The sequence below is a fragment of the Gekko japonicus genome, unplaced genomic scaffold, assembly GCF_001447785.1.
Source record: "Gekko japonicus isolate JY-2015 unplaced genomic scaffold, Gekko_japonicus_V1.1 scaffold97, whole genome shotgun sequence".
Lineage (NCBI taxonomy): Eukaryota > Metazoa > Chordata > Lepidosauria > Squamata > Gekkonidae > Gekko > Gekko japonicus.
This window is the reverse complement of record NW_015170278.1, coordinates 718530-736502: the sequence shown is the minus strand read 5'-3', so window position 1 is coordinate 736502 and position 17973 is coordinate 718530. Positions and strand designations below refer to the sequence as shown.

General features: G+C 46.6%; 1 protein-coding gene across 1 annotated transcript in view; it reads left to right on the top strand.

The window, feature by feature from the left end:
• Nucleotides 1-17973, top strand: part of PLEKHG4B (pleckstrin homology and RhoGEF domain containing G4B) — a 136635-nt gene that overhangs the window by 70785 nt on the left and 47877 nt on the right. Inside the window, exons 8-13 of the mRNA XM_015417715.1 lie at nt 431-547; nt 3114-3212; nt 5740-5882; nt 10265-10403; nt 12562-12684; nt 14548-14712. Of these exons, the coding sequence (XP_015273201.1) occupies nt 431-547; nt 3114-3212; nt 5740-5882; nt 10265-10403; nt 12562-12684; nt 14548-14712 (786 nt within the window). The remainder of the gene's footprint in view (nt 1-430; nt 548-3113; nt 3213-5739; nt 5883-10264; nt 10404-12561; nt 12685-14547; nt 14713-17973) is intronic.

Sequence of the window (17973 nt, the reverse complement as noted above, 5' to 3'; positions counted from 1 at the left end):
GCTCGTACAGAAGCAGTTTCAAAATTCTCCTCTTTGAATAGCAGCTGATAACAGTGTTTTGAAGATCAGATATTCTGGTGGCAGTTCAATTAAGAAATCCTCTTACCGCACCCCCCTGTCCAATCCTGTGCCACTCTGCGTGGGCGAGTGAGTGGATGGACAGATACCGATCTCTGTGACAGTCACTGTTTTTCACAAGTGAACCTTCTTGGTTTGGTCAGTTGTTTGATGTTGCAACTTCCCAGTGTTCTTGGGAATTTTGTAAATGAGAGTGCTAAGAAAAGTTCAGCGTCATTATTCTGTTCATTTGCTTAAAGGCTCTGTTGTTAGCTGGTGTTAGACACCCTGTAACTGTTTTAGGTTGAGTTGTGTGACACAATAAGAAATGACCCCACCAACCGGGCACTCTTCTCTTAACTTTGCTTGACAGTGTGACGTTCTCACATCACTGAAGGCTTTGCTTAGGTACATCGACTGCACCCAGTTGACGGCCGACTTTGATGGAATTTTCCCCTACAATCACAATGACTGGATACGTTTCCGAAGAGTAAGTCAGAATTTCATGTCTTTTTCGTTGTGCTTTATCGAATACTTTAAATTCACTTTAGTTCATCGTCATGGTCACCGTGCAGTCCCCCATGGCGTACTGCTCACGTGCAGACCTGCCACAGAGAATACAAAGGTCCTTTCCGCACTTGGATCTCATCCCTGGTTTTATCAGAGTTCAACTCGCGACACAATACCTGGCATTTATCTCTGGTTGTAACAGCATCTGTTTATCCCGGGACAAGTGTGGGGCAAAACCGGGGTGATGTGGAAACAAAAAATACCCCGAGATAATTAGAGGGGTGAACTCAAGTGTAGTGTAGAACTTAAGTTTGGGTACAGGGTTGAACCAGGATTTAAGGCCTAGTGCGGAAAGGACCAACATCTCCAAAAAGCACATGAGGTGCTCCCTTCCCCCATGCTGGCTTTTCACCACTTTTCAATCTGAAAAGAGGCTGAGGGAGAGCCTCTCTCTCATTTCACTCTCTCCCACTGTGGAGAGAGGTGGTCTTCTTCTGTCACCTCAGTTTTTTTGAGACAAACCTCATCTGAGCTCTACTGGTTTTTCTCTGCTACCTAGTCTAGGAACTGCGTAGGGGGCGCTCCCTCCCTCCTTTTCACTCTGCGAAAAGGTGGTAAACTGGTGTGGGGGAAGGCAGCCTTGTGCTTTTTTGCATTCTCCTCAGCAGCCTGTTCATGCACAATACCCATATGTGACCACTCGATGAACACCAGTTACAGGTAAGTCTGGCCCTCTTTTCTCGTTGAATTGGCTGCCAAAGTTAGAAATATAAGAATTTTTGCCAGAGTTAAATAAATTGTTGGCACCAGTCAGCCATTGTGGCCATTACAAAGTTTAGTTTGATGTCAGAAGTGCCAAGCCATCTCTTTCAATGGGTTGACAAACTGGAATCAGAAACCATTGTCGTTAGTGGGTTTGCAAACCATAGTTTGTGCTAGCTAGTGTTTGGCATGAAGTCTGAATTGCAGTCATGGCTTCCCTTACAGAGGCCTCAGTTCCAGAATTGTGGAAATGGTGGTGAACTTACACACACACAGGGCTATTTTGTGGCAGGAACGCACAGGAACGGAGTTCCGGCTGGCTCCCAAGTTGGCCACACCCAGCAGGAACTCATTAGCATAATAGGCCACACCCAACAGCAGGAACTCATTAGAATTGGCTACATTAGGGGTGTGTGGCCTAACATGCAAAGGAGTTCCTGCTACAAAAAAAGGCCCTGGGTTTTGACAACAAACAAGGTAAACAGAATAAGAAGCAAAAGGTGGGCGTGGCTGCATAACCACACTTCTGGTAACATGGGGGTGCGGCCTAATGTGCTAATGAGCTGTGCTGTAAGGGGTGTGGCCCAATATGCTAATGAGTTCCTGTTGTTGGGTGTGGCCTATTATGCTAATGAGTTCCTGCTGGGCTTTTTCTAAAAAAAGAGCCCTGCACACACACATGCACACATGTGTGCGCACACAGCTGTGAAGATGGTAAACGAAAGGGGACTACAACAATAGAGAACCACAGCTCATAATGCCATGCGAGGAAAAGAACAAAGAAAACTATGTATGCGCACTAAGAACCAAAAATGCAAAATTGCAAAATTCAGTGCTGTATTATAAGTCCAACAATCATATACATGTGTGAGGAGAGGTCCAAAGTAGTAGAGTTAACGAAGTTTTTCAGATTACAAAGTCGTTTCGCAATCTTCATCCGATTGGGACCGTGAATATTTTTTCAAAGCTGCAAAACTTCATTTTTTATGTGCTGCATAAATCTGTAAATCAGTCAGTCAACAATTTCCATACTAGCAAAGTGCATCTATAGTTGGAGTCGAGCCATCAGAGCAAATGAGCAAAAAAGCCTACTTGCGTCCAAATGTGTGTAAGCCCGAGTAACTACCCCTAGAGGGTAGCCCCGCTGAAGAAACTGATCATGCAGCTTAAGGCATTTTTTTTTTGCTCATTTGCTCTGAGGGCCCGACTCCAACTATAGACGCACTTTGCTAGTATGGAAATTGTTGACTGACTGATTTACAGATTTATGCAGCACATAAAAAAATTAAGTTTTGTAGCTTTGAAAAGATATTCATGGTCCCGTTTGGATGAAGATTGCAAAACAACTTCGTAATCCGGAAAACTTTGTTAACTCTACTTCTTCGGACCTCTCCTCCCACATGTATATGATGGTTAAACGGAAGGGGACAGCAGATCCAAATCATGGTTTGTGAATGATCCAGCATTTGAAAAAGAATCCCACTCTGCCATGGAAGTCGGCTGGCTGACCTTGGGCCAATCACGTGTTCTCAGCCGAACCTGCCTCACAGGGTTGTTGTGAGGACAAAATGGAGAAAGGGAGAATGTCGTGAGCCATCTTGTGTCCCTGTTGGGAAGGAAGGTGTGGTATAAATAAGGTGAATAAATTAGAGTAGTCCTTTGAGCTTTCTATCGAAGCACAGCCCTCAGTTACATCTTAGAAATGAGATCAACAAGTGGAGGGGGGGATGACGATCCTAGTTTTTAAAGACGGCCTTATCCAGTTATTGTGCTTACACTTGCAGAAACTTGAGCCATTTGTTACCAACTGCCAAGAAGCCATTGTTTTCTTACAGTATTCTGTGTGTTCACTCAACAATACTCCAACGCCAGTCACTGCACAGGTAAGTGCTGTTCTAATTCGGTGTTGTGAAGCGTAATGCTATCTATAACCAATGGGGCTTGAAGCACTGCTTCCTGGGAGTTGTAGTCTGAGAGCCAGTTGAGCATGCTAGCTGACTGGCTGAGATATGAACCAGTGGGCTGTCCTTTGAATCCTGACTGTGCCACAGACTCGCAAGCTGTGCCAGCCACATTTTCTCAGCCTCTTCTGCAATACCAGGGGTACTTTGCTTCCCTCACCTTACAGGGTGGCTGAAAGGTAGCAAGACATAGTGCATATAAAGTGTTTTAAACTCCCAGAAAGTGTGATAGGAATTGTTTATTATTTAATAAGGAAAATGGTTATCCTGTAACAACATGAGTTTTGAGGCTCTGCAAAGTTAATATACCCATATCAGTTATTCTGTTGTAATGATCAGTTTTGGAATTTTTCTGATCAGTGTGTCCCCGGCCTGACTGCGCTATTCTAGTTCAAAAACCACCTAGTATTGGATTGAATTGAAGCAGGCCCGGTGTAGATTCCTGTGATAACTGGGGGAGGGGGGTCCACCAACACCTTTCCTGGTGCCCACTAAGTATTTTTATAGAAAGTGGGCAGGGCCAGGTTCCTCTCGTGCCCATCAGGGCTTCTGACTGGCTGTGTGGATTAAAAGTTTATAAGTTTTAATGTGTTTTAAATTTTATTGTATTTATTGAAATGTTGTGACCCGCCCTGAGCCCGTTTATGGGATGGGCGGGATAGAAATGTGAACAATAAATAAATAAAAGGCATCCAGTGAAAACAGCTCTTCTGCCTTAAAATGTTGAAGAGTTACTGTGAGGGTGGTACATAACCTCGCTCCCTGGCCATTTGTGGTTGGCTCTGCATCCTGCGGCAGCCATTTTGTGGTTTCACCCACCACCCTGTGTCAGAATTCCAGATGTGCCCACAGGCTCAAAAAGGTTGGGGGCCCCTTCACTACGCAGTGACAGTCCCCTCCATGTGTGAACTGGCTCAGCTGGGCACTATGTCTTCAGGCGAATAAAGTTCCACCTATGATGACAGAGCTGCAGGGGTCCATTCTCACCTGCAAGCCATCTCTCATTGCAGCTGTCCTCACATGATGAATACATGAATCAACCCGCCGCCTTCCACACAGTCCACCCTGTCAGTTCAGACCCTCCTCACAAGCTGGCCTGCCCCTTTCTGTCAAATCTCTAGTCGCCCTTATTTCTGTTTTGCGGGGCGTGCAGAGCAGGCTAACAGCAAATCAGGACACCTGGAATGCTAGTTGGGAGGGGGGAGTGAGAAGGGAACCAGTTAAACCATCAGTTGGATGCAGGTAGGGTTTATACCTCCAGGGAAACTGACTGGAGGAATCCTTTCTCAGGAGACTTTTGTTGGTCTAAGAGCCTGGCTTTTAGGAGAAGTAGGCCAATAGATTGAATGTTTTAGGAAGACAGGGTTTGAGTCTCCAGAGAATAATATTGGAGAGCCCATTTCTCTTAGAGACTGTGTTGTCTTGGAAATTGGCTTTAGGGGAAAGCAGCCTAGTTTAGTGAATATTTTAAAGATGAGACAACTGTACCTATCTCAGAGCCTGGCTTAAGAAGAAAACTAGCTAAAGAATTGGAATTTGTGGAAGGAGCTCAGGGTTATGCTGTGGGATTCTTAAGATTGTTGAGAAGCCAAATAATCCACAAAAGCCAAAAAAACTCACTTCAAGAGGTTTTCTAATAACTGTTCTCTGCACTCAGGAATTAACAAGTGACTCCTTGCTTAACATCCTTAGTCTGTATCCAAGAAAGTCAATAGAAGTTACTGTTCCCCCCCCCCATGTTTCCCTCATGGGTTCTGTAAAGTCCTAGTGAGGGCAAGCATTTCTAAAATACAATCCAGGCACTACAGGAGAAAAGAACTCAGTCGCCATCATAACTTCAGCAAGCAGCCGCACCACTAAATAAGTTGTGGTAAATTCCCTCACATGTACTGGAATAAGAAACCACTTGGGATAAGTCTGTCATGTGGAGGCCGAGGGAGAGACCACGCTTGTCCAACTTCACACCACACTGCCTCTATTTGAACACCATTTAAAACCCCAGCCTTCTCAGAAGCCACCTCTAAAAATATTGAGAAATTTCAGACAGGCGATATATTCCGGAAGAGGAACGGTTCCCAAACGGTTTCTGGTCTGTCATTTCAGACAGAACCGTTTGAGAACCGGTTCCCTTCCGGAATATATTTGTCATTTCATACACAATCGCTTCTGTCCCATTTAGGAAACGGGGTTGAAGCGTTTTACCTGTCAACCACTTCCAAGTACTCCTCAGTTTCCTCTCCTGGTTCCGATGCACTTTTTCCAGCTGTTTTTCACCCGTGTTACTCCATGACAGATCAAAAACGGCTTCAAAACGGGTTAAAAAGGGTAATGTGAAATTCCCCATTCTAAAGGAATAATAACTAAACCCTGCAATAACCAGAGAAAGCCGATGCTGAGTTTTCAAGTCGTTTCTCTGTAGAGTTGCTAGCAAGGTCGTTCATTTTTATAGGAGGCGAATGACTTGATCCACAAACACAAGACAATGATGAAACTGGTCCTGGAAGATGAACTGCTGGTGACCTTAAGACTCGAAGGCGGGACCATGCTGGCAAGGCTTAGAAAAGAGGAGTTCTGCAATACGGATGATTATCGGTAGGTACATCCTTTGTAGACACGCTTGTCTTATGGATTACAAATTCGTAAAAGTTGTGTATTTCCCCCCCTCTCCGGTTGTTGTTTCTGTCCACTGGTTATTATGCTCCTGCACAGTTTTTATGACTGGCTACACATTTTAACTGCTAACGGTTTGGATTTTTAGTAAGAACTGTTTCTTTTATTTTGTTAGGCTCTTAGCCCGCCCTCCCCCGCAAGCAGGCTCAGGGCAGGTTACAGCAGCACAAACTCAACATAATACCCATAATTAAAACAAATAAAAGTTTAAAATCAATATAATAGTTTAGAAGAAGAAGTAGAAGAGAAGGGATTGGATTTATACCCCCTGCCCTTTACTACCCAAAGGAGTCTCAGAGCGGCTTACAAACTCCACCCCCTCCCCACAACAGACACCCTGTGAGGTAGGTGGGGCTGAGAGAGCTCTCTCAAGAACTACCCTTGAGAGAACAGCTGTGCCAGAACTGTGGGTTGCCCAAGGTCACACCAGCAGCTGCAAGTGGAGGAGTGGGGAATCAAACCTGGTTCTCCCAGATTAGAGTCCGTGCACTTAACCACTACACCACTACACTTAACCACTACACCAAACTGGCTCTCCACTGATAGTCTGCAATCGATGATGACATCAATAGTACCTCTACTCCTGGGCTCCCTATGTGTGTACAGGTGGGCATAGCTAACCTGAGAGGGGGCAGGCAGATGAGATTAGGGCCAGATGGAACAATGCAGACGGCATGATGCAAGGGGAGGCCAATACAATCTAGGTACCTGCTGCCTCAACCATAGACCAGGCGGAACATCTCCGTTTTACGGACCTTGTGGAACGGCATTAGGTCCTGCAGGGCCTGGATCTCACTCAGGAGATTGTTCCACCAGGCGAGGGCCAGAGCTGAGAAAGCTGTGGCCTTGGTCGAGGCTAGGTGGACTTCGTTCGGGCTGGGGATTCACCAGTAGATGTAGATCCATGGAGTGTTAATGCCCTTTGGGGGATATATTGGGAGTTGTTGTTGAGTCGCACAGTCGAGTCCGACTCTCCGCGACCCCATGGACCAGATCACGCCAGGCCTTCCTGTCTTCCACCGTCCTCTGAAGTTGGCTCAATTTCATGTTCGTTGCATCTATGACACTGTCTAACCATCTCAACCTTTGCCGTCCCCGTCTTCTTTGACCTTCAATCTTTCCCCAATCTTTCCTTATATTGGGAGAGACGGTCCTAAAGGTATGTTGGTTCCAGACCGCAGAGGGCTTTAAAGGTTAAAACCCGCACCTTGAACCTGACCCGGTATTCAACTGGAAGCCAGTGCAGATGGCTGAGCACTGGTTATGTGTGTGCTTTCAATGGTGTCCCTGTGAGAACACACGCCACCGCATTCTAGACCAACTGTAGCTTCCAGATCAGTCTCAAGGGAAGCCCAGCATAAAGCGAGTTACAGTAATCCAACCTGGAGGTGACCATTGCATGGATCACTAGGTCATGGGAGGAGAGGTGGGGAGCCAGTTGCCTGACCTGGTGAACATAATTGCCAACCTGGCAACATTCGCGACTTGGGCCTCCATTGATAGCGAGGCATTCAGAGTCACGCCCAAGCTTGGTGTAGCCAGTTTGGTGTAGTGGTCAAGTGTGTGGACTCTAATCTGGGAGAACCAGGTTTGATTCCCCACTCCTCCACTTACACCTGGCTGGATAACCTTGGGCAAGCCGTAGTTCTGATAAGAGCTGTCTTTGAAAAAGAGCCGTTTCTGTCAGAGCTCTCTCAGCCCCACCTACCTCACAGGGTGTCTGTTGTGGGGAGGGTGTAAGACAGGGAAGGGAGAGGAGATTGTAAGCCGCTCTGAGATTCCCTTGGGTAGTGAAGGGCGGGGTATAAACCCAATCTCTTTTTCTTCTTCTTCACAGTTGGCGCTGGTGTTAACAGCACCTCATCAAGAGGTGGGAATTGGATCCCCATCCCCCCTCCCCCGGCCCAGACACAGGAGGACCTCTGTCTTCACTGGATTTAACTTTGGCCAACCGTGTTTTAACCACCCAGCCATGGCCTCCAAACCCTTTGTCAAAATATCTGGGGCAGAGTCCGTCCGCCCATCCATCCATCAGCAGATATAACTGGGTGTCATCAGCGTACTGATGGCAATGCACTCCAAAACTCTAGACCAGCTGGGCGAGGGGGCACATATAAACGTTAGCATAGGGGAGAGAATCGCCCCTTACGGGATGCTGCATATTAGCAGGCAATGTGGGGGAAACTCTGTCCCCAAGCGCCGCCCTCTGTCCCCAATTATGGAGAAATGAGATGAACCACTGCAAGGTTGCCCCACGTATCCCCACATCGGCAAGGTGGTGGGTCAGAAGATCGTAGTGGACCATATTGAATGCTGCTGTCAGATCAAGCAATAACAGCAGTGCCGATCTGCCTCGATCCAGATGTCTCCAGAGGTCATCCGTGAGGGGAACCCGTGCCGTTTGTAATGTGTTGGGATTGTTCAGTACTTTTCTGACACTTTGATACTGTGGACTGCTGCTGTTTTTATTGTTGCTATGAGAGTTATTGCTGGCAACCAGTGTTCCCTCTAAGCTGTGGAGCGCCGTGAACAAAAGTTCAACCTCGTGAGCCAAAGGAGCCACCACAATCACACCCGACCATTGTATAAATTAGTTCCCTAGAAGATTATTACCCTAACCTTGGGGAAATCCCTGAATGAAAATCTTTTAAACTATATTTTAAGAATGATTTAAAAATTATAAGTGAAAACAGAATCAAGTCAAATTTAATTACAGAAAATGTTTTAATTTAACTTATCTCTTCTTCCTTTCTCTGTTTTCAAGAAATTGTAAACACTGTCAGTATTATTATTCCCATTAGACATATGCGGTTTAATTCTCATCAAATACACACCAGCCCTGTAATTCAGATCCACTCCAGCCGTTTCATTTTAAACCCACTTTTAAAACAAATACAAGGGAGATGTAGGCGTTCCATTCCCCTATGCCCTTTCTTTCTTATCCAACCAAAAAGAGGCCTGCTTTTGGTTTGTTTGGTTTTTGGCAGATTAAAATAACCAACAGCAGAATAATCAGTTTCATACATTTAATTTTTCTTGTACTGAAAGACACCCAGTTATTCCCACCACCCTCCCAAATTCCATTTACATAGTGGAGCAAAACTGGTGCCTAACAGGGTTTTCAGCCTCCAGGTGGAGCCTGAAGTTTCCCCAGAACAATCGCCCTCTGGCTGACAGAGATCAGTTCCCCTGGAGAAAATGGCTGCATTGGAGGAAGGACTCTATGGCCTGGTTCCCTTCTGAGGTCCCCCCTCCCATCCCCAAACTTGGCCTTTCCTAGAATCCCCCCAAATATCCAGAAATTTGCCATCCAGGAGTTGGCAACCCTATGACAACCATGACTGCAAAATAATTCCTGCCTTCCTCTCTTCCAAGATCTAAAAGTTTATCCCTTCCCCATCACTTACTTCGAAGTAAACCTTCTCGGGATCCGGCTGCATGGCTTTTCCTGTGGGCTGCATATCTGAAGCCCTTCTTGTTGTCTTTCCCCATTCAGAAGCAAACTCCACCCCCAAAAGAAAAGAGCCTTTCCTCTCCGCCCCTACCCTCTCCTTGCCTGGCCTCTCTAGTGAACAGCTCTGTGGGTTTAACCCTTTCAGTGCTGCAGACAAATGAAAAATGTTTCCTGTCCTCTCTATGAGAAGCTTCAGCCGGGCTACCTTCAATTATGCCCTATACAGCTCATTTGGGCTGCTCTGGAGTAACTCTGCACAGGGCTGCGCTGCCATGTTTGCATGTTTCCCAAAGGCTCATGGGGATGCTTTTGAAAGCCTCAACATTACCTGCATAAATCTGTAAATCAGTCAGTCAACAATTTCCATACTAGCAAAGTGCGTCTATAGTTGGAGTCGAGCCATTAGAGCAAATGTAAGAATACAGAGTATCACTTGCCCCAGACCGAGAGTTCCTATCTATCCCTTGTGGCTAATAGCCACTGATGGACCTCTGCTCCATATGTTTATCCAATTCCCTCTTGAAGCCACAGTGAATTGGATTAGGGAATTGCATACAGGAAAATTTCTCATGGATGGAAGATTTTAGGAAGACATTGAAGTTTTAGTCCTGGTGAGGGCATGGCCTGTAGGCATGTGCAAATGTTTGCTTATGCACAATTGAGCTTTTAACTTTTTCCTGTAACTTTTTCCTCCCCCTCCCCCATAATGAATTGCAATTCCCTTTCAAAGCTTTCCCAAGGCATTTGCCATATGATGTGGGCATGGGTTCTTCTTAAGGAAGAAAGCCACCCGAAACTATCATCTAGAATTGAAAAAAAAATGATGGGTGCTTATGTTTTCCCCCAACAGAGATGCCATGGAAACTGCTACAAGGCTATATAACCAGGTAGACGAGGAAGTTCATAGGCTGGTTCTGTTGTCTAATAAGTGCTTGCAACAACTGGAGAATTTCTTGGCAATGAGAAAATTTGAAGAAGGCTGTGATCAGGTCAGTGCTACGAATGCTTAAGAACCACGTCTGCTGGGGCTTGAAACAGCAATTTAAAACCAAAAACAACAACAACAACAAGAGGGCCTTGTGGAACACTGAAAGCCAAGCTTAAATGTTCAGCATTTCACAGGACCTGCCTGTGTGACTGTCCAGCGGCAAAAGGTTCTGGAGCTTCTTAGAACACACCCCCTCCCTCCGCCTGCCTAGGCATCACGTTGGGACATCCGATGAAGAATGCAATAGGGTTTCAGTGGTAGAAATCTGGAGCCAACCAAGAAGATAGTTTCAGAGGGGTGGCTGTGTTGGTTTGTAATGGAAGAGCTAGATTCAAGTCCAGTGGCACCTTCGAGAGACCAACAAGGTCTTCAAGATATGAGTTTTGAGAATCAAAGCTCCCTTCGTTAGGTACAAGTGACGAAGGGAGTTTGGACTCTCGAAAACTCATGCCCTGAAAACCTTTTTGGTCTCAAAGGTGCTTCTGGACTCGCATCTAGCTCTGGAAGCAACCAGAAATCTGAAACAGAGCTGTCACGAAACATAACAACCTGACACTTTAAATGATGCTAAAAATGTCAAAGTAGGATGCTACATGTAGCAACAGACAGTGCGAACTGTACACAATAGCATTGTCTTGCCACTGGGAACAGCAAACACAGCAGAAGAAGAAGAAGAGGAGACTGGATTTATACCCCGCCCTTCACTACCCAAAGGTGTCCCAGAGCGGCTTACAAACTCCTTTCCCTTCCCCTCCCCACAACAGAGACCCTGTGAGGTAGGTGGGGCTGAGAGAGCTCTTGACAGAAATGGCTCTTTTTCAAGGACAGCTCTTATCTGAACTACGGCTTGCCCAAGGTCATCCAGCCAGGTGCAAGTGGAGGAGTGGGGAATCAAACCCGGTTCTCCCAAATTAGAGCTTTATTTGTATACCTACCTTATTTACTCGAAAGGAAGGTGATTTCAGAACCAAAAAAGACAACTCAGGAACTGAGACAGACGGTTCAGGGGGAATGGGGAGAGGATAGTCCTGATCTCCAGCTGATATAGCCAAAGCGAAGAGGAAACAGAGAGAAAACAGTGTTGTGGAATCACTAGGGCTGCCAGCCCCCACAGTAGAAGTGGGGTATCCCCTGCCACCAGGCCCCGCCCCCTGACACTGATCTGCTGGCCAACAGGGGAACTTACCAGGAGAGGGAGGGAGGGAGGCCCAGGCTACATTGCCAGCAACATGGTTTCATCATGTCAGCAGTGGCGCTCTGGTATTTGGGCAAAAATTCTATGGTAGAAGTGATTTTTACCATAGACTTTTCCCCAGATACCAGATCATCGCCATGATGTCACAGTGTGATGACATCACTTCCGTTGCTCCAGAAGTGACGTAGTCACATCACTGATGACATCGCCTGGACCTCCTTCTCACTCCTGGTAAGTCCCCCCACCCACCCCCGCTGGTTGCCAGGAGAGATCTGGCAACCCAAGGAATCGCCAACAGAGAAACTGAAACTCCTTCAGAGGAAAGATCGGCAAAGTGGCTCTTCAACATGGGAGACGATGGCATCTAAGCTCCTTCCTCACACTTCTGCAGCGCAAGGACTGTGGGGACTATGCTGTGGGTTCAGAGTGGAAGCATATAAGACAGTCTTTATTCTCCCACATGCTGTTGGGGGGATTTGGATTTATGGGTTCCAGTCTGAGTGCCTAACCACATATTATGCTTGTCCACCTTGGGGGCTTTTAGTCAGTCATCCGCTGGGAGCTCCCTGCTGGAACTTAATTTTGCTCCAACTAAACTTCACTGGGAAGTGTGTGTGGAGAGATGTCTGCCAGGGGGGAGGGATGACCAGACATTGAAGCCAATGAGCAGTTAGGTTCCCAACTTTGTACAAATATTCTCTTGCCTATACATATGTTAATATTTGGAGAAAAGGCGTGTATGTTGGGTCCAGGCATGTACCTTTATGTGTGAGGCTAAAAGTTATGAATGAAAAGTTGCAAATGAAAATTACAGAAGCATCATACATGATTCATTTAGGAAAGAAAGGGCTCGTCTTTTCTTTTTATAAAGCTAATTAAAAATGACTTCTGTACAGCTGATCATAGAGGATGTTGGGATAAATTGCTAATTAATTTTAGATCTAAAGCCTTGCATTCTTTATAGATAAAAGCTTGGTTTGAAAATGAGAGCAAGAAATATCTCAGCCCATTGGACCAAGAACAGCTTTCCCTTGAAAATGTGAAAACGAAGCAGGAAGAGTTCCAAGGTTTCCATGACAGAGCAATGGTATGCCCCTGGTTCAAGACAATTATTTCATTTGCTAACTGAAATTGTTATTTGTGTAGCTGAAGCAGCCTTGCAAATCTCTCCTTATATATAATTCTGTTTGGGGGTGACTCTTCCCTGAACGTTCCACATGCTCCCAACTCAGTTGGGTCCCCGATCTGTCACTCAGGAGGTCTGCCAATCCCCTGGCTGCATTGCCTCGCTGCGTTGCCTCAGCCCTGCCCACAGAGCCGGTGGCCGGTGTCTCGGGCTCCTCTCAGTTCCTGGCCACAAACAGCTCACATAGCAATGGAAAGTCAGCTGCATGAGCCAATTAAGGATTGTGCTTTTAGTGAGGGAAAGCAGCCAGGGAGGGAGGGAGGCAGCCGTCTGGCCACGGAGAACCTTCAATGTCACAGGGAGACAATTCTGAAAGTCGAGCCTGCCGGAGACGAGGCAGACCGATGCGGGGGGGGGGTCGACTTTCACCCACTGCTGCTTCCCCGGGCACAGAGAGGTCCACGCGGGAGCCTCTGGCAAGGGTTGTCTTCTGACGCTCCAGTGGGCAGAGGCTTTGGAGGCCGAGGCTGAACATGACGGTGCCACAGCGGTCGTCGTCAGCCGCGCCAGGGTGCAGGGAGCCGGCCGGGCAGCAAGCCCATGGAAGTGGTGCCCAGCCTCTCACCCTTGGTGTGCTGCGAGGTGACAGACAGGCCAAACGATCCAGTGGTCACAGGGTGAGGAGACAGAGGCTGACCATGCCACCGCACTGGTCACTGCCACCTGTGGATGGCTGTAGGCGGCAGGGCGGGCTACATGCAGACGAGGACCAGCCCCATTGACGAGAACGTGGCCAAAGGGGAGGGCGACGCCAAGATCTTGTTAGAGCTCATTGTACTCCTTTTACAACAGGCTTTACTAGTAGTAAAGTTATATTTCCAAATTTTAATACGAGAAGACTGTTAGTATCACTGCTTCTTGTTGGAGAAGATTTTACAAGCAGTTAAATAAGCAACTATCTTGCAAATTATCCTTAGACAGTTGAGCTAAGCAAGGAAACTCCTTTTGTTCTTCTAGGCATTTGTTTGAGGTACAAAGATGCTTCCTGATCTTCAAGGCTTGATTGTCCAAATAAATGGGAATGTGTTAGTTTTGACTAGTAACAAGCACTCTGTTCCAAGCTCGTATTGTGCAAGTGTTGGGCAGACACAGCTACAGCCAATGAGTTTTCAACGGCTGTGTGGTCTGTAAATTCAGGGGGAGCTCTTGACTTTGCCAAGTGGGGGGAAAGTACCTGGAATGTGTAGAGCAGGGGTCGCCAATCTTTTTGAGTCTGTAGGCACCTTTGCATGACTTAGACAGTGCAGCCACAGAATGGCTGCCATAAAATGGCTGCTGCCAGAGGTGGAGCCAGCTACAAAATGACAGCCCCAGCTTACATTCTGTCACACAGTGAAGATCTTGTGCTGTGGTGGTAGCTGCTGCCAGTGCAAAATTTTAATAATCAGCCAATCAGGACCCCTACTGGCCCCATCCACTTTCTAAAAACATTTGGTGGGCACTGGAAAAGGTGTCAGTGAGCACCATGTACCTGTGGGCACCACACTGCGGGGGGCACCCAAGGTGTAGAACCAAGAACCAGAAGAACTAGCAGCACAAAGAGAACCGCTCACAGAGCCCATATTGGCTCACAGAGGCTCATATTGTTTACCTTGATATGACTGAAGCACATGGCACCAGTTTGTAGCAAAACACCATGTTCCTTTCTTCAAAACACAGCCCAACCACTTCCAAAAATTGGAAACAACTTTCTCCACTCCACAAACCTCTCCCCCTTTCCTTATTTAATAGCAAAAGTGGTGTGTTTCTTGTCTTCTCCTGCAGCAATATTCCCAGAAGGGACTGCAGCTCATCCAGGAGAATTCTGCTTTAAACTCCGAAGAAGAATTTCAATCCTTCAGCAGATATCTGAACAACATCACCGTTCAGACCGAGAAGAGGAGAAGGGAGCTTGAAAAGCTGATCAAGTTGTATGAATTTTATGAAACGGTAAGAAAAGGTTTGAGGTTGTCCTCCCACATCAGGGAAAGGATTGTTGCACAGGAAGAAGGCATCTCTGCTCACAGGAGGGATCTGCAGGATTCGGCCCTGTTATAAGTGTGCCCCTGGAAGACCGATTCATCGGCACCGTGTATTTGGACAGGGTTCGTGAATGTGGATCTGGCCAGCTTGCATCCTTATAGCATATTTTATTGAAGTGTGAAATCTGGTCTGATTTAGAGAAAGATATTTGTCCTCCCTCTTAACAGGCTATGTTAATTTACCATCTCAAAAACTCATCCAGTTTTTCCTTGTAGATGAGGATACTAAGAACATAAAAGAAGCTGTTATTGAACAGGCCAGAGGCCCATCCAGTCCAACACTCTGTGTCTCACAGTGGCCAAAACCCAAGTGCCATCAGGAGTCCACCGGGGGGCCAGAATTTCAGAAGCCCTCCCACTCTTGCCCCCCAAGCACCAAGAATACAGAGCATCACTGCCACAGACAGAGTGTTCCACCTATATATTGTGGCTAATAGCCACTGATGGACCTCTGCTCCAAACGTTCACCCAGTCCCCTCTTGAAGCTGTCTGTGCTTGTAGCTGCCACCATTTCCTGCAGCAGTGAATTCCATGTGTTAATTACTCTTTGGGTGAAAAAGTACTTCCTTTTATCTGTTCTAAACCTACTGCTCATCAATTTCATTGAGTGCCCATGAGTTTTTGTATTGCGAGAAAAGTAGAAAAGTACATCTTTTTCTGCCTTCTGTATCCCTTGCATAATTTTGTAAACGTTTATCATGTCACCCCTCAGTCATCGTTTCTCCAAGCTAAAGAGCCCCAACCTCTTTAACCGTGCTTCATAGGGAAGGTGTTCCATCCTCTTAAGCATTTTAGTTGCTCTTTTTTGCACCTTTTTAATGCTATAATATCATTTTTGAGGTGCGGTGACCAGAACTGTGCACAGTATTCCAAATGAGGCCACACCATCAGTTTATACAGGGGCATTATGATACTGGCTAATTTGTTTTCAATTCCCTTCCTAATAAGCATTTGCCTTTTTTACTGCCATCGCACACTGAGTAGACATTTTCAGTGAGTTATCAGCCATGACTCCAAATCTCAGTTACCGCCAGTTCGAATCCCATCAATGTGTATTTGTAGCTGGGACTTTTTGGCTCCAATGTGCATTACTTTGCACTTGCCTATATTGAACTTCATTTACCATGTTGATGCCCACTCGGCCAGCCTTGACAGAACCCTCTGGAGCGCCTCACAGTCCTCCCTGGTTTTCACCGCCCTGAACAACTTCATGTCATCTGCAAATTTAGCCGCTTCACTGCTTACTCCCAACTCCAAATAATTAATGAACACTTTAAAAAGCACCGGACCTAGTACTGAATCCTGCACTACCTCACTGCTTACCACCTTCCACTATGAAAACTGCCCATTTATACTCACTCTCTGTTTCCTGTGAATTAACCAGTTTTTAATCCACAAGAGGACTTGTCCTCTTATCCCATGACTGCTGAGTTTACTTAGGAGCTTTTGAAGAGGAACTTTATCAAAAGCTTTCTGGAAGTCTGTCAGAACCCACAGCCAACAACATAGTACACACTTATCAGGAAAGGTAATACTTTATTGAAGAGCTATAGATGCATTAACATAGGCACTGTTAAGAATGGCGGCTGCCCCTGGGGTATAATAGGATATAGGGTATTCGTATGCACCCTCCCACTGCCCTGGCCAATTAGCCACACTCCCGTGTGTGGGAGAAGGCGCTCCGGCCGTTTGCGCTGAAGCTGGGAACCAAGCTTGCTCCCACGGTTCCCTTAGAACTAGACATCAACATCCCACCACCTGCAGAACTTAGAGATAAGTGTTACAGCAGCGAAGAAGCACAGAAGGAATGCAAAGGCAATTAGAGTACAACTGATCTAAATGCCTAAAGATCCAGTCACCAACTACCAAGAGCCCCCCTCCCTCCATGCCCAGTGATGGTTCCTTGGTGTGAAAGGATACCTGTTGACCAAGTGAAGAAGGTGTACTTTCTGAGGGCACATTCCTCTTATCATCAGCATGGTACCATTTCCCCTTGACCCTCATGCTCCCTGACAGTGTCGGGGCTGCCATTCTTGGAGTGGGACACATCTAATTTGGCCCCAAGAGTCTTATCCATGTGCCTAACTGATTGTCTCTGCTTCTCCAGGCCAGCCACCTTGGCCTCGAGGGTGCGAACTTGTTCCCTGAGAACCAGGAGCTCCTTTCACCAAGCACACAGCCATGACTTCTGTCCATATGGCAGAAACATGTGACACTCATTGCAATACACTGGATAGCCCCCAATCCCCTGCTGGCATTCTACCTTCATAATTGCCTTTTTATTATTTATATTTTTATCACCCTTTTTTAGAAAACTTCCTACTTATGTAGATTTGTTTGTGGAAAGTGTGGTTACCCCTTTAGGGATGTGGAGCGACTAGTGCCCTGGCTTCCTCACCCTGGTGCTGTACTCGCACATCTCCTAAACCCGCCTGTTTATTCCTTCATTCCAGACACTTAGTCACTGGAGCAAGGCCTGCCACCTTGCAGAGCTGGGGCTGGGACTAAAGGTGACGTGTTATACTCCTTCCCCTGCCCATCACACTGGACACAGACAAATGATTGAAATATTGCTCTCTCACTCTCAGTGTGATCAGGCTAGTATTGCATCTAAGGGCTTGAGGGGGTTAGAAGAATGTATGTTCTCCATCCATTGAACACCAGTTGCCCACTCAACGGAGCCTCGATTTGCCTCAGGGCCAAGCAGGGAAGGGGGAAAGTGCCAAACTCTTCAAACTCCGCTTAGTTTTGCTGTTTAAAAATGGGCTTCCCTGCTCTGTCAGCATTGTGAAGGGGGAAAAGTAAGTCCTTTAAAACAATGCTTTCCCCCATTTAAGATGCTAAGAGCTAATCAAGGAGCCTGGCTTTGAATAAACCAAGTAGAAGCTGAAGGGTTAAATTCACTTTCCCCTTCCATGCATGGCCCCAAAGCAGTTTGTGGCTGCGATTTCCACTTTGTGGGTGGAATGACGGGATCCTCATGTTGCCCGTTGACGTCTAAGAGGAGTGTCTTGGGGAGCAGCTGTGGCCAGGTCAAAGGCAGCCTGCAGGGTGCCCATTTCTCCTCTGGCCTGATAATCCTCTGCAGGGGAGAGAAGGGGGGTCAGTTTTCATTTCCTGGTCAGAGAAGAGTGGAGCCATGTCATTCCAGTAAGATGGACAGAAGGGG